The 27,334-nt window shown below is 36.5% G+C and overlaps 1 protein-coding gene across 2 annotated transcripts in view; it reads right to left on the reverse strand.

Annotated features, from left to right (window-relative positions):
* USP32 (ubiquitin specific peptidase 32) overlaps positions 1 to 27,334 on the reverse strand; it is a 205,514-nt gene that overhangs the window by 84,699 nt on the left and 93,481 nt on the right. For both annotated transcript variants that reach the window (XM_012777151.3, XM_012777062.3), the window contains exons 3-5: positions 23,696 to 23,801; positions 18,318 to 18,436; positions 9,696 to 9,855 (exon numbers count right to left, since the gene is read on the reverse strand). In XM_012777151.3, the coding sequence (XP_012632605.2) occupies positions 9,696 to 9,855; positions 18,318 to 18,436; positions 23,696 to 23,801 (385 nt within the window). The remainder of the gene's footprint in view (positions 1 to 9,695; positions 9,856 to 18,317; positions 18,437 to 23,695; positions 23,802 to 27,334) is intronic.

The following is a 27,334-nucleotide window of genomic DNA, read 5'->3' on the forward strand; positions in this document are numbered from 1 at the left end:
ATATAAAAAATCTGACCCTGAAACAAAAGGAGGAAGACAGTAGCCTTGACAATAGAAACTATATTCTTATTTTTATACTTCTAGGTTTTGACAATCAATAGGTGCTCAATACGTACTTCTGATTAATTGGTATTTACATAATACAGTAAAGTAGAACACAGAAAAATCATATAAACCAATTTTTTTAAACTTTGAAACCTATGTTTATCAATCTCCTTAAAAAATACAATTTCTTTGCTCAAGTAGAAATGTGTAAAGAGAAGAAGAACATATTTAGAAGAAAAAAATGACCAGATTGCTGGTCATGGTCATCAATGAAAACCATGCTTTAATGCTGAGTTTTAAGCTTATGTTTCTGTTCATTTTCTGGACATGACTGTAAATTCCTTAATCAAACATTTGTCAAAGGCAAGCTAAAGTAAATTATTTACAAGATATTATTATTACCGAACATTTTACATGAATTGGCAGCTGAATTGCTGGGAAGAGGGAATTCAACTACCTTTAATTTCACTTAAGTTAAAGGCAGTAATTTCAATAGTTAACTCTATTTGCAACTTGTAAATCAATACCAAAACTTACACTGAATTGGCTAAATAAGAATAAATTCATCACCCACCTAGAGGTATAATTTCTTCTGGGTCACAACAGCAGTATACGATATTCCCAACATTCTAAATAGTTCTTGGCCTGCACTTTGGGCCATATTAATCAAGTCTCACCTCACCAAAAGCTCTAGATGCAAAAATAGCTCTTTAACACCTGAAGTAAATCCTCATCAAAAAAGCTAGGCATGATATCCAAGTAATTTCATATAGTAACATTTAACATTTTTGAGAAAACAATCTCCTCTCATAAGCAATGACCTTCTGAGATCTATTTAAAATGGCTGTAAGCCTTACATCATTATTAACAGATAAGAGGATAATGAAGGAGACACACAGATTTACTAGGCAGTTTATAGTTTAAGAATCACTGAAGTATTTTTTTCCCTATTGAAAGAAAGCCTTAACATTATAAACTAAAATATGGTAAGAGAATATTATATATATATTTTTAATTTAAGACAATTGCTAATACAGAAACAATATAAATTTCTTGAGTTAGATATGAAAAGAGAAATGATCAAAATGAAGTAGAAGGCCCTAAAATCACCAAATATATAACATTAATTACTTCAGAATCTGGATTCTATCATTCAAAGAATGGTACTATTAGCAGGCTGAATACATTATGATACATTTTTGGGAAACTCCAAAAACTCTTTTTTAATTTACTTGAAAACATATTTAAAAAAAAGAACAAACACACGTTTTCTTCCAAATATAGCTAAATTCTGCAGAAGACTATGATCAACATTAAGGAAAATAACTCAATGCTACTTAAAACAATTTCAAGCCTTCTATTACCTATGTCATTGTTGGTAAATAATCATTCAACAATCTTGTCTGATCAAACAAAATTAATTATTAAAGAGAAATGAAAAGCAATCATTTATAAGTTCCTCAAGGGGGACAAAAATGAATTGGTAAAGTGACTCTGCAAGATAGTCTTAAGTGAGTCTGAAGAAGATGGCTCAGCACAACCACAACTACTGCGTGACGAACCTCTTTTATCTGCAATTATAAGCTACTCATAAAAGATTAAAGAAATAGATACATAACCTGGGTGTAACTGGAAACCATTCTTCCAAGTAAAATATCACAAGAATGCAAAAACAAAGACCACATATATTTACCATTAATTGGTACTAATCGATCAACAATTATGTGCACATATGGAAATATTTAATAACATGCATTGGAAATCAAGCAGGCAGGAGGGGTAAAGAGGGGTGTGTAAATTCCCACCTAACAGGTATAATGCACACTATCTGGGTGATGGGCATACTTATAACTTTGACTCAAATGGTACAAAAGCAATTTATGTAACCAAAACATTTGCACCCCATAATATTCTGGAAAAAATAAAAAAGAAATAGATGCAGAATTTTCTGGGCGCATATACCTGAGTAGGTCCTGGAGGTTTTGACATTTAAAGAGGTATGGGAAGAGCATCTAAAGGTTGACCAGGGAAAGGAAAAGAAGTGTGGCAGAAGAAGGGTATTAGAAGTAAAGGCAAAACAGGATATTTAAAAGTCCAACGGCACGATAGATAGTAAGAGGACAGAAAAGAGAACAATAAGCTGTTCTGTTTTAATTTAAAAACAAGAAAAAGGATAACATATTTCTGTTATTTATACCATGGACCCAAGATAAAAGGTTAAAACACAGGAAAGAATTTTACTTTTTAATGACAAAGAGTGCTAAAGGTGACAGTTCAATCTAGCACCGGGCCATTCAGTCACAATTTCAATGAGCCCTCAGACTCAGAAGAGAAGATGACTCACAGAGCAGCTAGGACCATTCATGCACTATAGTGGAGGATGGGACACACAGATCTAAATTGTGAAAGGTTGATTTAACTAACCAATTAAAGCTGATTACATTCTGGGTATATAGTCTGTCCCTCCAAACTCCAACACTAGTGTGCTATGGACGAAATGGACAGACGAAGGGTTATACAAGAAAAAGCCAAAAGGGGAAGGGAGGAAGGGAGGGAGTGAGTGAGGGAAGAATGTAATAACACCTATACTAATTTATTTCAAACTTTTAATTACATAGAATGTTTACGCTCTCTGTGCAGGCTTTCTGACTCCGAGCATCATCATCATCATCAAGATGTTTGGTTCAGCATCATCACATACATCATACCTAACTATTTCCAGTACAAATAGTTTTAAAGATTAACTTGTCATTAAGAATCCTGCATATACTCAGCAAATAAAAAAAATTTTATGAAATCTAATCTTAGGTTTTTAAATGGCAAATTATGATAAAAAACACAACAATCCTGATCAAAAACTGGTTAAGATCTACCAAATCATAAAAACTTGAACTTTAGGCTACAGTACTAATTCAGTTTCTTAATTTAAATAAAAGGTAAGGTAACAATAGTTTGGAATTTGCAGTTCTGAAAAACATACTTGTCATGACAAAATCTAAAATCTTATGTAAATCAAATAACTATTCTAACTCTATACTGAGCATAAATAGCCCCCCAGTTTCATTTGTGATTTACATAAAACAAAATTTAACTAAATATGGCAGTGTGCTCAACTTACTATGACTTCAAATTTCACTTCATAATTGTGTGTGAAAAGTAATTAAAGGCATCTGTACACTAACATAAATGTTATTTACAAGTTAAAAATTGTAATTCCTTTTTGTTTCCTAGATATCTTGGCTCATTACACAAATTTAAATGGAGTCACTGATGCTTTAAAATAAATATTTTCTGTCTATTTATAAATCAGTTAATAACATTTCCTATTTTTTATCACAAGTTTCCACACTCCTGACACATTATTTGAAAAGTTCAATGTACCAAATATTAGTTGAATGGAAGAGCCTGTAAAGATATCAATAGTGAATTATTTAACCAGAAGCAGAGTGAGTATTTTTAGGTTATATGAATCATAGTCATCAGATTGTAAACCTGCCCATATCAGAATTTCTACAAGAAATTTAGCAGTAATTCTGACTTTGTGATAATGCTTTCACAGTAAGGTCCACTCAGAAAGCGGCTGCTTGCCTGACACCAATAACAATTCAGTTGTCTGTTAAACAAATGAATTGTTGGTTCTTTGTTTCTACAAATAAAAGCAAACAAACTGGCAAGAAAAACAACTTCTTCCTACAGATCTGGGCAAATTAATTTTGTACTGATCTACAGCCCTCTATTAGAAAAACTGCTTGATGCCAAAACAATTACTCTCTGAAGACAGAGGGGTAAAAACCACTGAATTCACAAGTCAAGTGTCTACTAGTAAAAGACAATGCATATTCATTATAAAACACATACGAAATAAATGGACCAGGACTAGGCACTCATGGTCCATCTACATTGAAATCACCCTGGATATCTATAAAGTATAGAGTTCTAGGGCCCACTGAATTAAAATCTTTGCCAATAGAGCTAGTAACAACCTGCATTTGTAACACCTCTCCAAATAATTATAATGCTCAGTAAAGAGGTAATTACTGATATAACGTAGTAGACTTAAGGTTAACTTATTTTTTATTTATTTTATTTTTATTCCTCTTATAAGAAACAAAAATGTGACAAAATTCAACTAAGATGCCAGTTATATGTAACTGAGAAACTGGAAAGCATGATATTTCTCCAGGTTTTCATCACACATTACTAATTTATTTCATTCGATAACAAGGAAATCAATGAGCACATTACAAGACTAGATAAAATCATTAGTTCAGACCAATAATTCCTATGTATTTAAACAGATCATTTATATGCCTTAACATATTGCTAATCAATTTTCTGTATCTCATATCATTTAGCTAGCCAAAAGTTTTAGAAGACCTTAGAACAACCAACCTTGCAACCTTCAGCAGTTCTTTAAATTTATAAATATCATAATTCATTTTCCCACAAAAGCACAGTCTATCTTTATGTGAACATTCACATACTATGAAGTCATTAAACCTTAGTCAAACATGATTATTTATCTTGGTCCTTTCCCTTAGTATGTCATTAGTTTTCCAATCCTAAAACAGCATATACCTTATGCTCTTGAGGAAATCAAATATTTAAATCAGGACTTAGAATGTATACTTTAACTGGCTAAAAAACTTTCCAACAACTAAGAAAAAAATCAAAGATGAACAGGATCTCAGCCTTATTCTCAAGAGGCTTGTAACTTCTGAGGAGAAACAAAGCCATTTCCAACTAACTCAAAGATAAGACAAAAAGCAAGTTAATTGCTTTAATTGGAAGGTGAAGTGTTACAGAAATGTAAATAGTAAAATAATTCAAATTAAAGAGAAATGGAGAGGCATGACAGAAGAGACAGCATTTGAGTTAGGCTTTGATGACAAGGAAGTATCTCAATTGTCAAAAGTGGAAAGATGAAGGGTGGGCACAGTGGCTCGTGCCTGTAATCCTAGCACTCTGGGAGGCTGAGGCAGGAGAATCACTCAAGGTCAGGAGTTTGAAACCACCCTGAGCAAGAGCGAGACCCTGTATCTACTAAAAATAGAAAGAAATTAATTGGCCAACTAAAAATATAGAAAAAATTAGCTGGGCATGGTGGCGCATGCCTGTAGACTCAGCTACGCAGGGCAGGAGGCTGAGGCAGAAGGATTGCTTGAGCCCAGGAGTCTGAGGTTGCTGTGAGCTAGGCTGACACCATGGCACTCTAGCCTGGGCAACAGAGTGAAACTCTGTCTCAAAAAAAAAAAGTGGAAAGATGAGATGCATTCTTAAGTAGAGGAAGATGAGGAGGATGGCATACAGCATAGCTAAAAAAGTTCATGGTATAGTCATAGTCATGGAACATTCACCAATGCTCTATAGCTCAAGTAGAGAACACACGTGAGGAAAAATGGGCAGGGAAAATTAAGTCAGGAATAGGAAACTAAGAGAATTTAAAAGCATGCTAAGGAGTTTAAACTTTGTTCTGTAGACAACTAAGAATCCTCAAAGGTTTCAAAACAGGAAAGTCCAGCAATCAGAAGAAATTTTTTTTTCACATTAATTCTCACAACTAAGAAGAAATTTAATGTAAACTAAAAATAAATAAATATGCCTATAATCCTAGCACTTTGGGAGGCTAAGGCAGGAGGATCACTTCAGGGCAGGAATTTGAGACCAGCTGGGGCAACATAGTGAGAACCTGTCTCCACAAAAAATACAAAAATTAGTCAGGCATGGTGGCATGAGCCTGTAGTCTCAGCTAACTCAGGAGGCTGACAAAGGAGGATCTCTTGAGCCCAGGAGTTTGAGGTTATAGTGAGTTGTGATGACACCACTGCACTCTAGCCTGGACACGAAGCAAGACCCAGTCTAGCTATCTGTCTATCTATCTGTCATTCTGTGTGTGTATAAATAGAAAATGGTTCTTGATTCTTTCCCATCATTAAGAGTCATTAAGACAAATAAACTATTGTAATGATGACAGAAATAAAGAGGAGAGAAAGACAGACACATGCAAGAAATATGGCTGAGTTAAGATCATACTGATAGGATCTAATATGAAGCTTCATAAGGAAATGTCAAAGATAATCTCAAATTAGACACCAGAATTACAGATGCTATCAACCAAGATAGAACACATGGAGGAAGAACATGTTTGCTTTTTTTATATTTAGGTGGGTTGAGGCAGGGAAAGATGAATTTGGTTTTAGATAAGAGATTAAGGTGATAGAAAATATAATCAGGAGGTATTTGTTAATATGAATATGTAATTTGAGAGATACCTCTAGCCCAGAAATGTTCAGTTAGGTATCACCTACAAAGATATGAAGGATAGGTGAAGTATGGAAATGGCTATGATGAAGCAAAGCATGCAACTTATCCAAGAATAAAATAGAGCTAAGGGCTGACCCATTAGAAATAACTTGCATTTAAAAAGCAGATGGTAAAAAGAAGCAGTAAAGTCATAAGAAATAATAAGAAAATTAGGAAACACCAAAGTTTGGAAAGCCAAAGGAGAAGAAGAGTTTCATAAAAACTGAATGGTCAATAGTGCTAAATGCTGCAGAGATGTTAGTAGGTATATGAAACTATAAAGAAAACCCTCTAGGCTGGGCGAGGTGCTCACGCCTGTAATCCTAGCACTCTGGGAGGCCGAGGCGGGCAGATTGCTCGAGGTCAGGAGTTCGAAACCAGCCCGAGCAAGAGCGAGACCCCGTCTCTACCATAAATAGAAAGAAATTAATTGGCCAACTAATATATATATAGAAAAAAATTAGCCAGGCATGGTGGCGCATGCCTGTAGTCCCAGCTACTCGGGAGGCTGAGGCAGTAGGATTGCTTGAGCCCAGGAGTTTGAGGTTGCTGTGAGCTAGGCTGACGCCACGGCACTCACTCTAGCCTGGGCAACAAAGCAAGACTCTGTCTCAAAAAAAAAAAAAGAAAACCCTCTAACTTAGAAATTAGAGGGTCATTATTTTAGATGAAACAATGAACCTAAATAAAATTTCAAGATAAACATTTTTTTAAAGGCGAATCCATTTTTATCTCTTAGATACTATTAAAAATCTAAAAACCTTCCCAATTAATAAAAGGCTAAATAGAAAAGATCATTTTCAAATTAAAATGGAGCCATTTGATGGGATAACATTTTTAACAGTCAGGCCCAGTGGCTTATGCCTGTAATCCTAGCACTCTAGGAGGCTGAGGCCGGAGGATTGCTTGAGCTTAGGAGTTGAAGACCAGTCCAAGCAAGAACAAGACCCTGTCCTGTCTCTACTAAAAACAGAAAAATTAGCTGGGTGTCATGGTGCACACTTGTAGTCTCAGCTTTTCGGGAGGCTGAGGCAGGAGGATCACTGGAGCCCCTGGAGTTTGAGGTTGTAGTGAACTACAATGACACACCAGTACACTCTACCTGGGGTGAAAGAGTGAGACTTTGTCTTAAAAAAAAAAAAAAAAAAAAAAGCCAAAACAAATTTTTAACATTTTGAAAATTATTTGACTGATTAAATAAGTTCATAATCTTTAATAATACAGTGCTTTGAAAAACAGGCAATAAGCAGCACTTACACAGTAATTTTTTTTTTATTTTATTTTTTGAGACAGTCTCATTCTGTTGCCCAGGCTAGAGTGCCGTGGCATCAGCCTAGCTCACAGCAACCTCAAACTCCTGGGCTCAAGCAATCCTACTGCCTCGGCCTCCCAAGTAGCTAGGACTACAGGCATGTGGCCACCATGCCCAGCTATGCACAGTAATTTTTTAAGCAACTGAGAAAGACTAGCTCCTTAACCAAATTTGTCAGGCTCCTCTGAGCTCTCTTTCTACTAAGCCTTGATCTCAGCCCCCTTTCTGTCTTTGGCCTGCCCAGCTCAGTCTTAGCGAACTGCTAAAGACATCTCCCTATCCTGATCAAGTTCCTCATGTACAATTCCCTGGGCATCCTGTAGCAAGAATCTGTTACCCATAATGTCTCCTCTTAGTAATTTTTCTAACTAATGACCACCTCACCCTCATCCTTGGCTATAAATCCCCACTTGTCCCTATTATATTGAGTTAAGCCTGATCTTTCTCCAATTGTGATACCCTTGTTGCAATAGTCTTGAATCCTTACTGTTTTGAACTCTAGCCTCAAGGTCCTCCTGCCTCGGCCTCCCAGAGTGCTAGGATTACAGGCATGAGCCACGATGCGTAGCCTTAATCCTTACTGTTTAACAAGTGTTTTTAGAATAATTTTTTCTTTAATACAACAAAGCACTTAAGGAAGGCAGTCACACTCTTAGCCAATATTAATATAAAAATAATTCAGCATACAATCACAAAGGAAAGTGAAATTTCAATAGAATATCTATGACTGACAACTTAAATACTAAGGTAAGTTAAATAGAGCTTACAGCAAGTATAAAAAGGTTTCCGCAGTTTTTTATGCAAAAAAAATTTTTTAAAAGACTTTCGTATCTAAAATAAAGACAAAGGCACTTAAAAGCAGTAGAATCAAGCTCATTATCTATTCATGCCAGAATTTATTGGTCAGAATTTCTGGTAACAAAAGAATGAAAATGGGAGAGAGTAGCTGGTGTGTAATTCGTAGTCAAGTTATATAAGTCACATAAAGCAATAGATACAAATAGCACTTGACACCAAAATTCCTCTATTCATTCAACAAATATGTATTTAGGCTTAGCATTAGGGGGAAAAGGATAGAATAACAACACAGACTCTCTGCCTGAAAAGATTCTATGATTTAGGAGCGATGACAGATACAAATAAGCAGAGTGCTATAAATAATTGTAATATAAGGATGAAAGGGATAAGTTCATTGAAGAGCAGTATAAATAAGGTATTATGAGAATTCAGAGGAAGGAGAGATGATTTCTGATAGGAAAGCAAGAAAAGTTTTCATGAAAAAAAGGGGTTATGTGATTGAAGTCTTCAAGGATGACTTAGGATTTAATAGGTAGATAGATGCAAAGGGAAAGACATTTCAGAGACAGGAAGTAGCTTAAGGAAAAGCAGAGTGTAAGTGGTTTTCTGTAACTACTGGAAAGAAGAACAGTAGAAATTAACACATCTGTGTAGCAGATTGAAAACTGTCTCCCATTCATGATCACCTGGAAACTGGGAATGTGACCTTATATAGAAATAGGGTCTTTATGGATATAATGAATTAAGGATCTTGAGGTGAAATCATGTTAGATTTAGGCTGAGCTCTAAATCCAATGACTGGTGTCCTTGTACAAGGAAAGAACACAGAAATACACGGAAAAAGCCATGTGAAGACAGAGGCAGAGAATAGGAATTATGCTGCCGCAAGTCAAGGAATACTTAGGGTCACCAAAAAGTGGAAGAAGCAAAGAATTCCGAGGTACTGCAGAGGGAACGTGGCCCGGTAAACACGTTGATTTCAGCTGCTAAAACTGAAAGCAAATTTCTCGTTTCAGTTTATGAACTGTGGTAATTTGTTACAGCAATCCTAGGAAACTAATATAGCTTGGTTAATAACAATTCATAGAGCGCTATGTTTTCCATGCTCCAGCATTTCCTTTTATTATCCTTTGAAAGAAAACACTGACAAAAAATTTCTCCTTTATAAGCATATCCCCATATTACTGGGCAATTATATTAAAAGGTAAAGAGAAAACAATGAAATGCCATTACTTACAATGTGTGACTCCAGCCAGAGTTTGGTAGAAAGTGGGAGTATCACTATCATCCGTGAGGGTAACATACACACCTCCAGATAGTAGCCAACGAGAGAAAGTAAAAGCATCTTTGTTTAGAAGAAGCCAATTTCTAAACTTTTCATAGTTTACCTTTTCACCCTAAAATTAAAAAAAAAAAGTTTAGTCAAATTTTAAGTATCTTATTTGTAAGCTGTATGACCTGAAGTTTGAAATTAGTTGACATTTACCTTTCTACTATCTATAAAGGAAGGATTATCTAAATAACACTACAGGGTATATATACTTGGAAATCAAACTATCTTCAAAAATAATTACACTTCAGGTCTTCCATTTGCATAAAATCTATATGTTAATTGCAAATTATTTCATCAATTGATTAAGGCAGTCCATTATGAATAATAAGCCACATTTTATTTGTTAAGATATATCTTGAAATCAGTAAACTGCATTTCTTTCAACATTTAATAAATCTAATTTTTTACTTGCCATATCCCTCTTCATTAGTACTTCCTCAACCTGTTTCAATTAGTATATTTTAATTAAATCTGTATGGAATTTAAAAGCTCTTTTAAATTCATTTGTAAATTAAAAACAACTATACAGGAGTCCTAGAAAGGACAATCAGGATCCCAGAAGGCATCACTGAAAACATGTATCCATAGGTGAAGTAGAGTACAAAGAGAAGGAAGTTGATTTCTGTTTCTTTGCTTTCTTTTCACATATATGTTTTGATAAATCTCTGGAGAAAAAAGTACATATCCAGGCTAAAAAAGAGCCTTACATGACTGTCCAAGCCAATACCTTTGCTTAGAAGACAAGAGATCCTAGGTTAGTGAGGGTCAAATATTTGTAAGAGAAAAAGGGAGAATTCACATGGAAATACAATGAAGAATGACATTCTAGCAGCTCTACTCCTAATAAAGATATGATAGAAACAGTTTCTACATTGTTTAGTAGCATCATATTAAGTACAGCAATATGTCACCTAGTGGTTTCAGAACATTTAGCATCACTGGTGCAATCCAAACAATCAAGACAACACTGATAGTCTCGTTTTTCTGAATGGAAGAATATGGTGTGAAAGTTGATCATTCCAATGAGGTCATGCTTGTCACAACCAACTAAACCAGTGTCGAGGGACCGGGGGAAAAAGCACTCAGGATACACAGTATTGCTCTAGAAACGTAATTCTCTGCGAGTCTGGCTACTGAAACCGCCTGTTGTAACCTAAGACCAGTTTTATCTATAGTTGGTAAGATAACTTGCTGCAACTCTACCACCACTCTACCATGGTCAATGTTACTCACCAATTGGATCCTGCCTGCTCCCCAAGCTATTGGCCTTAGCTTTACTAATATCAATAACTTTCTCTTAGGACCACAGGTAACATTCCCCTTTTTTATAAAACCTGCAACCTTCTCTTTGGACATACCAAAGAATACCTGGTCTGCATGTATGCCCTGGAACTGCAATTCTTTCTTCCTAAATAAAATGTTAAACTTAGGCCAGGCGTGGTGGCTCCCGCCTGTAACCCTAGCACTCTGGGAAGCCGAGGTGGAAGGATCGCTCAAGGTCAGGAGTTTGAAACCAGCCTGAGCAAGAGCAAGACCCTGTCTCTACTATAAATAGAAAGAAATTAATTGGCCAACTAAAATATATATATACAAAAAATAAGCTGGGCATGGTGGTGCATGCCTGTAGTCCCAGCTACTCAGGAGGCTGAGGCAGAAGGATTGCTTGAGCTCAAGAGTTTGAGATTGCTGTGAACGAGGCTGACGCCATGGCACTCTAGCCTGGGCAACAGAGTAAGACTCTGTCTCAAAAAATAAAAATAAAAAAAAAATAAAATGTTAAACTTAAAGATTTATCTCTACATTTTTATTTTCACTTCAACAATAGCATTGAGACTTGTTGCAGGGACACTGCCAAAATGTTTAGAGATTATAGATCCAATCCATATTCTTTCTCTGTCCCATGTTTAGTCTAGAAAGAGGCTTAACAGTATAAATTCCATGAGTTGACATACATTTTTATACGTTAACATCTCTTGACATTGGGATAAGTCTTAAAATCAACAGCATCCTTCAATTATAATTGGCAATTTTTTTCTTAGTGGTTGTGACATTGTGAAATATATATTTGGTCTTCTTTCGGTTTCCTGGCATACAACTCCTAAATTGTTGCCATCTCCAAAGTGGTAAGTTTCTCTTTGCATGTTAATGAATTGGCCTATGGCTAGGGGCTTTAGGATAGCCTCATGATAGGGGCTGGTCACCTGAAAAACCAAGGAATGATTAAAGAGTTGGGACTTCAGTCCCATCCCCAACCTCTAATCTCCAGGGAGGGAAGAGAACTAAATGTTAAGTTCTTCATCACCAATGATAAGTGATTCAATAAATCATGACTACTAATGAGGTTTCCATAAAAACACAAAAGGGGCCTGGAGCACTGGCTCACAACTGTAATCCTAGTACTCTAGGAGGCCAGGTGGGAGGATTGCTTGAGACCAGGAGTTTGAGACCAGCCTGAGAGACATAGTGAGACCCCTCCCCATCTCAATACAAAATTTAAAAATCAGCCACGTGTGGTGGTATGTGCCTGTACTCCCAGCTATTTGGGAGGCTGAGGCAGGAGTAGCCTGGGAATTTGAGGTTGCAGTGAACTATGATGATGCCACTGCACTCTAGCTTGGGCAACTAAGCAAGACCTTGTTTCAAAAGAAAAAAATAAATAAAAACAAATAAATGAAAGGACCGAGTTGTTCAGGGAACTTCCAGCTAGCTGAACACATGCAGGTTCCTGAAGAGTGGTGTGCCTGGAGAGGGCATGAAAGCTTCACATACCTTCCCATATACTTTGCCCTATGCATCTCTTTCATCTGGTTGTTCCTCTGTATCCTTTGGAATAGCCTTTATAACAAACCAATAAACTTAAGTATTTCCCCAAGTTCTGAGAGCTATCCTATTAACTGAACTCAAGGAGGAGGTCTCAGGAAGCCCATTTCATAGTCTATTTGTTAGAAGTATAGGTGTCAGCCTATTATTTGAGATTGGCATCTGGGGGCAATCTCATGGGACTAATCCCTCAGCCTGTGGCATCTGATGTTATCTCCAGGTTGACAGTGTCATAGCTGAATTAAATTAGAGGAAACCTGGCTTATGCCCACAAAAGAATCCACCAGAGAATAGACTGCTGGTGGGGAGAAAGCCCCACACATATTTTGATATCTAGAGATCGCAGAAAGTGATCTGTGGTGTGAGAATAGAGTAGGAAAAAAGTTTTTTCTACTCAGAGTGATACATAAAGGTACTTCTTATAATTGACAGCATTTTAGATTCAGGGAAATAATGTGATTTCAATGGTTTCAGTGAATCTAGGATATTTCAATTTTATAATTGCATATGTGCCACAAAGAAAGAAAAAAGATGCCAATTTATAATGGGCCCTTCTACCACTTTGACATATAGCTTTTATCTACTGAGTATTTATAATGTCCTTAGAACTGCCCTAAATACTTTAAATATTAATTTAATTTTCAAAGCACCCTCTATAGGAGATACTTTTATTGTGATTATTGTTCTAGAGACAAGGTCTGACTCTATAACCCAGGCTGGAGTGAAATGGTCTGATTATAGCTTACTGCAGCCTCAAACTCCTTGGCTCACACAATCCTCACATCTCAGCCTCCCGAATAACTGGGACTATAGGCCTGTGTGTGCTAGCACACCTGGCTATTATTATTATTATTGTTGTTATTATTTAGAAACAGGGTTTGGTATGTTGCCCAGGCTGGTCTTGAACTCCTAGTGTCGGTCAAGCAATCCTCCCACTTGAGCTTCCCCAAATGGTGAGATTACAGGTGTGAGCTTTATGTTCCCTGGGGTAGGGACCATGCCTTCCTCATTTCTGTAACTTTCAGGACCATATGAATTGGTCATCAGGAAAAGATTCTTAACCACAAGGTACTATGTCATTCTTCCTGACACCATGTAAAATGAGAATCCTGTTGTCCTTGGACAACACAAGCCTGGGGCTGACAAGGAAGGTTTGACTGTTATCTACCACAAGAAACACAACTAAAGTTTGATCAAATTTGTCCAAACTGGGCAGAGTCTAAGTGAGACACCAGTGGCTCATACATCTCACTGTCCAAGGAATGCCATCGTATGGTAATGGTGCCATCATGAAGGACACACAGCAGAATCTCCAGCTTCTGGAGTGGATGCCTCAGAAGGAAGATCTGTGGCTGCAGACAGAAATCTGGTGACTGTTATCAACAGTCATGATCTGTGTGACCCTGATTTAGTAGTTATATTTCCTTGTGCCTCAGTTTCCCTTTAATAAAATGAGCTAACAGGTAAAAAATAAAAATTATTAGACTCCTAAAACTGACAAAATCTTAATTTCCACTTTAAGAATCAACAATCCAACAGAAAACCAGTAAGAAAAAACCTTAATACAACTCCTAAGTGGATTCCTTTGTAACTCAAGGCCAATAATAAAGCACAGGATTAAAAAAGCTAAAATACATATCACTTAAATCTAGGGCCTATCTTTTATCTAAAATGCTTGTCTTTATAGTTTTATTTTTAATGCAAAAGACAACACAAAGCATTGTCACAGAAGGTCTGAATAAACCTGTTCTAATATAAATACTTGGATAGGAAGGGTCTGCATGCAATCATCAGGCACATTACTCAGAAATTAGAGCAGCTAAATACATCAAACAGATGAATCAGATACCATTAGCCCACTTACAGTATTGCTTTTATACCAAAGGTCTAATAATTCAAATAGCCATATACATGAGCCTTCTAAAACTTGGCTTCACATTTCTTTGATCTTTTCTCTTCTAAAGATCTTGTCATAAACAACAACAACCTAGGCACTTACTATCACGGTCTTATGATCTTTTTATTACAATAACTGTTCCCCTTCTCATAATCGAAATTTTAAGCATTCTACTTTCCCATCTTGATTTCCTCTTATGAATGTACTCATTCCCCTGTAGTAACCTGACTCCAGTTATTTTTTATTTTATTTTATTTATTTATTTTTTTGAGACAGAGTCTCGCTCTGTTGCCTGGCCAGAGTGCCGTGGCATCAGCCTAGCTCACAGCAACCTCAAACTCCTGGGCTCAACTGATCCTCCTGCCTGAGCCTCCCCAGTAGCTGGGACTACAGGCACATACCACCACACCCAGCTTATTTTTTCTATTTTTAGTAGAGACAAGGTCTCGCTCTTGCTCCAGCTGGTCTTGAACTACTGGGCTCAAGTGATCCTCCCACCTTGGCCTCCCACAATGCTAAGATTACAGGTATGAACCATCGTGCCCGGCCTCCAGTGATTTCTTTAATTCCATAGGATCCACACCAATGACCACCATCCATATTGCCAAATCTCAGTGATCAAAGGTCAACTCACTTCAGTATACTTGACATAGTTGAGCTCTCTTCCCTTCTTGAAACATTTTCATCACCTGGCCTGCAGGACACTATTCTCTTTGGTTAATCTTCTTATCTCACAGGCCATTCCTTAATCTCCAGTTTTGATTCCTCTTTATCTCTCCAAACTCTGAACACTGGATTACAGGACTCATTCTTCCAATCTACTTTCTATCTACACTCATTCATAGATGATCTTTGCTGTATTCTCTTCATGAAAAGTTCTTCCCTAAGTTATCTTCATGGTTTTATCTCTCACTTCCTATAAACTTTCTACTCACCTATAAGCCAATAAATCCTTTCCCCTGAACAATAGACTTATCTATCAAAAAGTATAGCTGGCAACTCCAATTGAATGTCTAATAGGATACTTGAATTTAATTAAATCTCCCTTGGCATCCAACCCCCAAAGCTCCTTTTCCATCTCAGTTAACAGCAATGACATTCTTTTACTAAAACAGGCCAATACTTTGGTCATCCATCTTCTACTCCTTCTATCACAGTCCCTAATCAACACAAGAAAAGATTCTGTTAAGTCCACCTTTAAAATAAATGCAGAATCTAAACTTATCACTCATTGCTACACTATGATCTAAATGACCATTCCCTCTTACCTAGATTATTCAGATACCTCAACTGGACTCATAAGATCTAACATGATCATGTTTTTCAAAAAAGCATCTCACGGCCGGGCACGGTGGCTCTTGCCTATAATCCTAGCACTCTGGGAGGCCGAGGTGGATGGATCACTCAAGGTCAGGGAATCGAAACCAGCCTGAGCAAGACCAAGACGCCATCTCTACTAAAAATAGAAAGAAATTAATTGGTCGACTAAAAATATATAGAAAAAATTAGCCGGACATGGTGGTGCATGCCTGTAGTCCCAGCTACTCGGGAGGCTGAGGTAGAAGGATTGCTTCAGCCCAGGACTTTGAGGTTGCTGTGAGCTAGGCTGATGCCATAGCACTCTAGTCCGGGCAACAAAGTGAGACTCAGTCTAAAAAAAAAAAAGAAAGAAAGAAAGAAAGAAAGCATCTCATACTATGCTACTATGTTATTCTTCTGCTCAAAACCCTCTGGTGGTTTCCGTCTCACTCAGGGTAAAAGTCCAATGTCCCATAGGGGCATATACAATCTACCTCCTACTCCCCAATAATTTCAGTAACTTCATTTCTCACTATTCCCCTGCCCACTCCATTTCACCTAAATTGACCTTTTTTATTGTTCCTTGGACATGCCAAGTATATTCTTACCTCAGGGCCTTTGCTGTATCCTCTTCATGAAAAGTTCTTCCCTCAGTTATCTTCATGGTTTTCTCTCTCACTTCCTATAAATTTTTTACTCAAATTTCACTTTATCTGACAGTTCTAACCATCCTATGTAAAATAACAACACTCAGCTGCCTCTTTCCTATCACCACCTATTCACCTACTCTATTTTTCCCTATAGCACTAATTCTCAACGAATATATACGCCTTCAGTTGTGCCTAAATTTTAGAGAATTAGGTGACCAACCACATGTAATTCCCATCTACGAAATGGGAGTGTTTGCCTAAATCTTATTAAAATGAAAAAATCTATATATTCTTCCTGAAAAAATGCAAAGAGCATTAATATATATATATATATATTTTTTTTTTTTTTTTTTTTTTTTTTGAGACAGAGTCTCACTTTGTTGTCCAGGCTAGAGTGAGTGCCGTGGCGTCAGCCTAGCTCACAGCAACCTCAAACTCCTGGGCTTGAGTGATCCTTCTGCCTCAGCCTCCCGAGTAGCTGGGACTACAGGCATGCGCCACCATGCCCGGCTAATTTTTTAAATATATATCAGTTGGCCAATTAATTTCTTTCTATTTATAGTAGAGACGGGGTCTCGCTCTTGCTCAGGCTGGTTTTGAACTCCTGACCTTGAGCAATCCGCCCGCCTCGGCCTCCCAAGAGCTAGGATTACAGGCGTGAGCCACAGCGCCCGGCCTCATTAATATATTTTATAGTTCTATGAAAAATCCAATTAATAAGATCTGCAAAGATACCTTTTCTTCTGACAGGCAAAATTTTATTACAGGGAAAAACCAAACAAATAAGCCATGGCCCAGTTTGTCTTGAAGTACTGAAATACTATCATAGCATTTTTTAGTCAATATATCAGAACCAAAAATGCAGGAAACCCATCTTTTTGTACCCTACACACAGAAATGCTGGATAAAATGTGATACCATAACCACCACCGAACACTGCACAGCTAAGTTCAAAAGCAATAAAGAAATATCACCAGGTGCTATAAACACAGAAGAAACTCAAAGCCAGACTGATGAGAAGCTAAAGATAAGACAGCCCAAAGAGATATTAGAATATCCATATTGATGAAATATAGACAATCAATGCCTATATAGTCAGGAAGATGGAACTAAACTCCCTGAATAAAACTAAGAACAGTAAAGAACTATTATACTGGTGAAAGAGAAGTGGGTCAAATAGCCACCTGTAAGAAATTGTGCAGCACTGAGTGCTACATGAAAGGATCAGAAACTTCTAAAGAGGTTTTTACTCTACCATCTCTAGGGACTTTTCACATATTAGCAGACCTCTGAGAAGAAAAATAATTTTCTCTATTAAAGATACACATTTGCTATTGTTTAACTTTCTATTATTTCTATTATTAGACATTTAAAAATATATTATTTTTGCAAACAGAAAAAAAGACAATTTTAACCAAAACATCTCACTATGCAAATCAACTAAGTAAAATAAATGATAAAATAGGCCTTAATAAAATAGGTCACAGAATGGCTCAAGGCCAATGAATGATATCCCTACATATCCATGACAAAAAACAAGGGCATTACAACATGAGGTTCCTGCAGGATTGTGTGTATGCATGTGTATACATTGCTATGTGTGGGATTGAGAGCATAGGAATATGTTTCCTTATACTCTAAGTATAAATAGTTGGTTTACAATAGAATTAAGAATTTTCAGATTCACAAATATAGCAGTAATGAGAGTTATGGACCTTTGAATATAGCACATAAACAGTAGAAATATCAATCATTAAACACAAAAATGCCAAGAATATTCTGCATATAAACATGTATTCATCATAGCTAAACTTATTAATTATACAACTTTAATAAGAAGGCATGAAATGTAAAATATACCTCTGAGAAACACTTCCTGAGTGTATCTGGGACTTTACCATCCACCACGTGGAGCATTCTTTCCATTTCTTCTCGTACAACATAGCTCCCAGATTCACTTGAAAAAAGACTGAAAATGTCTAAGAGAAAGAAAGATAGAATAGATTAATCTTCACATAGATCAAATGTATCTTGGTAGAAATAGGGAGAGAAAAAAAAGGTACCAATAATTGATTACTAGGGCCAAGCACTTTATAAATTCATTTAATTTATTCCTCAAAATAATCTAGCAACACAAATTAAAACAGAAACATGACATCTCTCCAAATATGCCAAATTTGCAAAAATGCTTAGGTGTAACAATACCAAGTGTTAGCAAGGACTGGGAAAAACAGAACCTCTTCTATACTATTAATAGGAGCATAAATTACTGTGGAGAGTAATTTGAAAAACTGTAGTGAAGGTGAAGATGCACGCCAGAAACTCTACTTCTACAAAATTACAATTCCACGCTTGAAAAACTGATACCTGTGTACAAGGTACAAGGTGTTCACTGGAGTATTGTTTGTAAGAGCAAAAATTAGAAAAAAAGATAAATGTCTGTCAGTAATAGGTAAACTGAGATATACACACAATAAAATACTACATAGAAGTTAAAATAAAGGAATTAAGTGTTTCAAGATGGATAGATATAAAAAATATAATATTAGGAAAAAGCAAATTACAAAGTAATCTGTATAGTACTAGTCCCTTCCTTATCCATATTTTGCTTTCTGAGGTTTCAGTTACCCACGGTTAACAGAGGTCCAAAAAAATGAAGTAGAAAATTTAAGAAATAAACAATTCATAGGTTTTAAATTGCACACTGTTTTAAGTAACATAATGAAATCTCTTGCCTCACTCTCCATCCTGTCTGGGACACGCATAATCCTATTGTCCAGCATATCCACACTGTATGTGCTACTGGCCTGCTAGTCACTTAGTGGCTGTTTTGGTTATCAGATGGACAGATCACAAGAAGTGTTAGTACAGTACAATGAGATATATTGAGAGAGAAAAAGTAACCAGATTCACATAACTTTTATTATAGTACATTATAATTGTTCTATCTTATTATTGTTACCCTCTTAGCTTAATTTATAAATTAAACTTTATGATAGGTATATCTGGATAAGAAAAAACAAAGTATGTATATATAGAATTTGGTACTACTGTGGTTTCAGGTATATACTGGGAGGGGTCTTGGAATGTATCTATGCAGATAAGGGGGGACTAATGTATACCATCTATTTAAAAGTATAAAACCTACAGAATAGATGAAGTTATATTTAAGGATATATAAACATGTTATAAATGTATAAAAACCTGAAAAGGAATGAAAGATCACCAAATTCATGACAGTAGTAACCTCTGTGCAGGAAAGAACAGGAACAGGATCCTGAAGGGCTATAAAGAGAACCTTACCCTAGCTGTAATATTTTATCTTTTTTAAAAACCAACATCAGGGACAAAAATGGCACAATGTTAAGAAATAAAGCTATATGGAAGTACATATTATCAGTATGTTTGAAATATTGTTATGGATTGAATTATATCCCCCCCCTCAAAAGATATTGTGAAGTCCTGACTTTAAAGTACCAATGAATGTGAACTTATTTGGAAATAGGGTCTTTGTAGATGTCATCAAGTTAAGATGGGGTCATTAAGGTGGGACCTAATCTAATAAGACTGCTATCCTTATAAAAAGAGGAAAAGACAGACACAAAAGCAAGCCAGCCACATGACAAGAGAGGCAGGGATTGCAATGATAAAGTTGCAATCCAAGGAATGCCAAGGATTGTCAACCATCACCAAAGAAGACAAAATTCTCCTTTGTAGTTATCAGAATGAGCATGGCCCTGATGACACTCTGATTTTGAACTTCTAGCCTTCAGAACCCTGAGATAATGAATATATCTGTTATTTAAGCCACCTAGTTTGCAGTGCTTTGTCATGGCACCCCTAAGATATTAATACAACTATAAATAAAAATGAAGAAATTTTTAAAATGTATTTGTGACCCAAAACATTATTACTAGTCAGTCATACCCAAATATCCATAGGGGACTGGCTCTGGACCTTCGAGGATATCAAAATCCATGGATGCTCAAATCCCTTATATAAAGTGGCATGGTATATGCATATAACCTACATACATCCTCCTGTATACTTTAAATCATCTCTAGATTACTTATAATACCTAATACACTGTAAATACTACATAAAAAGTTACTATACTGTACTATTTTGAATTTGTATTATTTTTAATTGTTGTATTGGTTTTTTCATTATTTTTTGCCTCAAATATTTTCAATCCAAAGTTGGCTGAATCTGTAGATAAGCAAGTCATAGATAAGGAGAGCTGACAATATTTTTATTTTTTCTAGAAACAAGCTTTTACTATGTTGCCCAGGCTGGTCTACAGTGGCTATTCACAGGCCTGATCATAGTGCACAGTGGCCTTGAACTCCTGCCGTCAAGAAGATTCTCCCACCTCATTCTCTCAAGTAGCTGGGACTACAGGCACATACCACACTTGTATTTTTAATTACTTTAATTATATTTGTATTTTTAATTACCGCTGACTGGAGCCAGTATGTGCATGTGCTGGTGGTGGGATGCTCATGTGGAAAAACCAGGATCACAATTATATTCCAGTACATAAAACTGATTTATGGATGTGTTCATTATCTTGATTATGGTGATGTTAGTAGTTATATACACATGGCAAAACATATCAAAAAGTACACTTTATATATCTGCATTTTATTATATGTCAGTTATACCTCAATAAAACTTATTTTTTTAAAGAAAAGGATTCTCTTAGTCTGTTTTGTGCAGGTATAACAGAATACCACAGACTGGGTAATTTATAAGGAAGAGAGATTTATTTCTTACAGTTCTGAAAGCTGAGAAGCCCAATGTCAAGAGGCCTGCATTTGGCAAGGCCCTTCTTGCTCTTCCATCATCCTATGGTGGAAGGCAGAAGGGCAAAAAAGCACATGCAAGAAAGAAAGGGAAGAGGGTTGAACTCATTCTTTTTTTTTTTTTTTGAGACAGAGTTTCACTCTGTTGCCCGGGCTAGAGTGTCGTGGCGTCAGCCTAGGTCACAGCAACCTCAAACTCCTGGGCTCAAGCAATCCTTCTGCCTCAGCCTCGCAAGTAGCTGGGACTACAGGTATGCATCACCATGCCCAGCTAATTTTTTCTATATATTTTTAGTTGACCAATTAATTTCTTTCTATTTTTAGTAGAGACAGGTCTCACTCAGGCTAGTTTCGAACTCCTGACCTTGAGCGATCGTCCTGCCTCGGCCTCCCAGAGAGCTAGTGAACTCATTCTTAATAAGGATGCCACTCCCTCAATAACAAATCCCCTCCTGACATAACAGCATTAATCCATTCATGAGGGCAGACCCCTCAAGACTTCATCCTCTCTTAAAGGTCCCACCTCTCAACACTGTTAGATTGGGAATTAAGTTTCCAATACATGAACTTTGGGTAACACCTTCAAACCATAGCAAGGATTAAGAAGAACAGCCTAGGGCGGGCGCAGTGGCTCACACCTGTAATCCTAGCACTCTGGGAGGCCGAGGCAGGAGGATCGCTCAAGGTCAGGAGTTCGAAACCAGCCTGAGCAAGAGCAAGACCCCATCTCTACTAAAAATAGAAATTAATTGGCCAACTAAAAATATATATAGAGAGAGGAAAAAATTAGCCAGACATGGTGGCGCATGCCTGTAGTCCCAGCTGCTCGGGAGGCTGAGGCAAAAGGATTGCTTGAGCCCAGGAGTTTAAGGTTGCTGTGAACTAGGCTGAGGCCACAGCACCCTAGCCCAGGTAACAGAGTGAGACTCTGCCTTTAAAAAAAAAAAATTTGAGTGCAGTACTTGGACGAAAAAAAAAAAAAAAAAAGAACAGTCTAAACTCAAAAGCAAGAGAGGATTCTGAGAGAGATATCTTAATCTGCTCAGGCTGCTATAACAAAATACCATAAACAGAGTGGCTTATAAACAACAGAAATTTAGTTTTCACAGCTCTAGAGGCAAGGAAGTACATTATCAAGGAGCCATCCAATTTAGCATCTGGCAAGGGACAGCCATTTTTCCATCGTATCCTTGAATGACAGAAATGACTAAGGTCTTTCTAGGGCCTCTTTTATAATATAAGAGCACTTAATCTTATCCAAGAGACACTTATGATTAACATTCATGACCTACTTAATCTCCCCAAAGCACCATCTCCTAATAGATTCAACATTGGGGGGTTAAGATTTCAACATATGAATTTTGAAGAAGACACAAACATTCAGACAGATTACAAAAACAAGGAAAAGCCAGGCATGGTGGTGTGTGTGCCTGTAATCCTAGCTACTTGGGAGGCTAAAGTGGAAGGATCTCTTAAGCCTAGGAGTTTGAGGCTATAGTGAGGTATGACTGTGCCACTGCACTCCAGCCTGGGTGACAGATAAGACCTCATCTCAAAAAAATAGATAAACCATCAATATCTAATTCCAGAACATTTTCATCAACCCAAAAAGAAATCCCACACCCATTAGCAGTCACTCTCCATTTCCCTCTTCTCTGAACCCCAAGCAACCACTAATCTAACACTTTCTGGCACTATGGATTTGCTTAATCTGGAAATTTCATATAATATGTGGCCGATTGTGACTGGCATCTATCTCTCAGCAAAATATTTTCAGGTTCATCCATGTTGCAGCATGAATCAGTACTTTATTCCTTTTTATTGTAGAATAACATTCAATTGTATGGATATATCATGTTCTGTTTATCCATTCAGCTGATGGACATTAGAGTTGTTTCCATTTTGTGACTATTATGAACAATACTGCTATAAATATTTGCATACATGGCTTGTTTTTGGTAAATATATGTATTGAACTTTCTTAGAAGAAGAAACTGTTGGGCCATGTAACTCAATGTTCAACAGTTTGATCCTGTCTTAGAAGTCTAATATGGGAAAAAAACAAACAAATAAACAAACAAAACAGTTTGAAGAACTGCCAAACTGGTTTCCAAAGTGGCTGTGCTTTTTTACACTCCTATAGCAATGTATAATGTGGACTACAATTTTTCCACATCCTCCCTAACACTTGTTATTATCTGACTTTTTAATTTTAGCTACCCTAGTAGATGTGAAGTAGTATTTCAATGTAGTTTTAATTTATATTTCTCTATTGATTAATTATGTTGAGTATTTTTTCAAGTGCTTATTGGTCACTTGTATATGTTCTTTAGAAAAATGTCAACTCAAATCCTTTGCCTGTCATCAGAATTTAAGTACATTATTTTGCATACAGATATGGTATTATCATTTTGAGACAATAAAAGTACTTACATTTTGCTTTCTCTTCATCTCTGCCTCTTGTAAGGAGGACGAGTCCAACTATTAAGTTATTGAAGTGCAGCCCTTTGGATGTTCCACCAAAAGAACAGTAAATCACCTGGAAGAAAATGATAGTCAACCTCAGGAGATGTTTCATTTCTTGAGGAATTTCAGGTGGCTATCATCTTTAACAAATCTTGTCTCCATCTCCAGATAAGGCACTGGTAAATTTTAATAAAAAGATGTTAAGTTTCTCCCTCTTCTTCCTCTTTTCCACCTTGTTATTGCAAACAATGTACTCATCTACTCTAAAATACACACGTGTATTAAATATATTTTCAACTCATACTATTTTCAACTTGTGATGGGTTTATAGGGCTGTCACAACATGGTAAGTTGAGGAGCATCTATATATTACAGACTTATAAAACTGATTATTTATTCTTTCTCTCTGGAGTCCTTATCAAGGTGCAAGAGATTTGTTATTTATTCCACAGAGATTGTACTAGTTTGCAGTCCCACCAGCAATGTATGAGTATTCCTATCTTTCCACATCCACGCCATCATTTATTGTTTTGTTTGGGGCTTTTTGATAAAGACCATTCTCACTGGAGTTAAATGATATCTCAATGTGGTTTTGATTTGCATTTCCCTGATGATTAGAGATGTTGAGCATTTTTTCATGTTTGTTGGCCATTAGTCTATCTTCTTTTTAAAAGTTTCTGTTCATGTCCTTTGCCCACTTTTTGATAGGGTTATTTGATTTTTTTCTTGCTGATTTTCCTGATTTCTGTATAGATTCTAGTTATCAATCCTATTGGATGTGTAATGTGAATATTTTCTCCCACTCTGTAGGTTATCTGTTTGCTCTTGTGATAGTTTCCTTGGCTATGCAGAAACTTTTTAATTTGATCAGGTCCTATTTATTTATTTGTATTGCTGATGTGATTGCCTTTGGGGTTTGTGTTTAATCTGTAGATCACTTAGGGTAGTATAGATATTTTAAGAATGTTGACTCTGGTGACTCATGAGCATGGTATGGTTTTCCACCTATTTTCATTCTCTGCTATTTCCTTCCTCCCATGTTTTTCCTTGTCTTTGACAGTATGCTGGGTTTTCCCCCTAGCTTCTTTGTGTGACTTATGATTTGTGATTGAAAGACTGATGTTTTGTATAGGACAAAAGAGACTGAGCCAAATAGCATTGGGGTGGGGGTGGTGTTTAAGTCAATCTAGTCTGTAGTTGAGCTTTATTTTGGTCTTGTCGTTTTACCCTCAGTGCAATACAGGCTTCGATTTCGATTTCCAATCTAAGATACCCCAACTCAATTAAAAAAAAAAAAAGTAATCTTAGACTACAAGGATGAAAATAGGTGAAAAACCATACCATGCTCATGAGTCAGCAGAATCAATATTCTTAAAATATCTATACTACCTAAAGTGATCTACAGATCCAACGCAATCCCTATTAAAATATCAACATCATTTTTCACAGATCTAGAAAAAATAATTCTATGCTTCATATGGAACAAGAGAAGACTCCATATAGCAAAAGTAATCTTAAACAAAAAGAACAAATTGGGAGGCATCAATTTACCAGAGTTCAAGCTGTACTATAAGGCTATACGTAACTAACACAGCATGCTACTGGCACAAGAACAGAGACATAGACCAAAGTTCAAGCTGTACTATAAGGCTATAAGTAACTAAAATAGCATGATACTGGCACAAGAACAGAGACATAGACCAATGGAACAGAACTGAGAACCCAGATATGTAACCATCCTCATACAGCCATCTAATCTTTGACAAAGACAAAAACATACACTGAGGAATAGAATCATTTTTCAATAAATGGTGCTGAGATAATTGGATAGCCACATGAAGAAGACTGAAACAGGATCCACACCTTTCACCTGTCACAAAAATTAACTCATGGTAGCTAACAGACTTAAACCTAAGGCATGAAACTGTAAGAATTATAGAAGAAAACGCTGGAAAAACTATTATAGACATTGACCTGGGGAAAGAATTTATGAAGAAGACCCCAAAGGCAATCACACCAACAATACAAATAAATAAATGGGACCTGATCAAATTAAAAAGTTTCTGCATAGCCAAGGAAACTATCATGAGAGCAAACAGACAACCTACAGAGTGGGAGAAAATATTCACATTACACATCCAATAGGACTGATAACTAGAATCTATACAGAAATCAGGAAAATCAGCAAGAAAAAAATCAAATAACCCTATCAAAAAGTGGGCAAAGGACATGAACAGAAACTTTTAAAAAGAAGATAGACTAATGGCCAACATGAAAAAATGCTCAACATCTCTAATCATCAGGGAAATGCAAATCAAAACCACAATGAGGTATCACTTATCTCCAGTGAGAATGGTCTTTATCAAAAAGCCCCAAACAAAACAATAAATGTTGGCGTGGATGTGGAAAGATAGGAACACTCATACACTGCTGGTGGGACTGCAAACTAGTACAACCTCTGTGAAAAGTAATATGGTGATACCTCAAAGAGCTACAAGTAGAACTACCATTTGATCAATCAATCCCATTACTGGGCATCTACCCCAAAGAACAAAAGACATTCCATAAAAATAACATCTGCACTTGAATGTTTATAGCAGCACAATTCATAATTACAAAACTGCAAAAATATAGAAACAACCCAACTGCTCATCAACACGAGTGGATTAATAAAATGTGGTATATGTATACCATGGAGTTCTACTCAGCCACAAAAAACAATGGCAATATAGAACCTCTTGTATTATCCTGGATAGAGCTGGAGCCCATTCTGCTAAGTAAAGTATCACAAAAATGGAAAAGCAAGCACCACATGTACTCACCATCAAATTGGTATTATCTGATCAACACTTAAGTGCACATATAGTAATAACATTTATTGGGTGTCGGGCAGATGGAGGGGGGGAGGAGATGGGTACATTCACACCTAATGGGTACAGTGCACACTGTCTGGGGGATAGACACATTTAAAGTTCTGACTCAGATGGGGCAAAGGCAATATATGTAACCTAAACATTTGTACCCTGATAATATGCTGAAATAAAAAATAAATAAAAATAAATAAATTTAATTTAATTTAAAAAGAAAGAAAAACATGGTAACAGAGTTGAAGAATGCTGTGGAATGGCTGAAGAGTATACTTAACGGAATCATGTAAGAGATTATCCAACATGAAACACAAAGGGGAAAATATGGGGATGGGGGACAGAACAGAAAATCCAAGAGCTGTGGGACAGTAACAATGATTTAACATACATGTAATTGATATCATAGAAAAGCAAGAGAATGGGACAGAAGAAATATCTGGTTGAGAATTTTCCAAAACTAAAAGACATAAAACCACAGATTGAAGTAATTAAGAGAAAAGGTAGGATAAACCACACCTCTAACCTCTAGAAAACAATGAGACAAATCACAAATTACTCAAAACTGAAGATAAAAAGGAAATCTTTAAGGCAGCAAGAAGAAAAAAGACACATTATATTGCGAGAAACAAAAAATTATAGCAGATTTCTCATCAAAAGTTACGTAAGCTGGCCAGGCATGGTGGCTCACACCTGTAATCCTAGCACTCTGGGAGGCCGAAACAGGAGGATCGCTCAAGGT

This window comes from Microcebus murinus, chromosome 18 (genome assembly GCF_040939455.1).
Source record: "Microcebus murinus isolate Inina chromosome 18, M.murinus_Inina_mat1.0, whole genome shotgun sequence".
Classification (NCBI taxonomy): Eukaryota; Metazoa; Chordata; class Mammalia; order Primates; family Cheirogaleidae; genus Microcebus; species Microcebus murinus.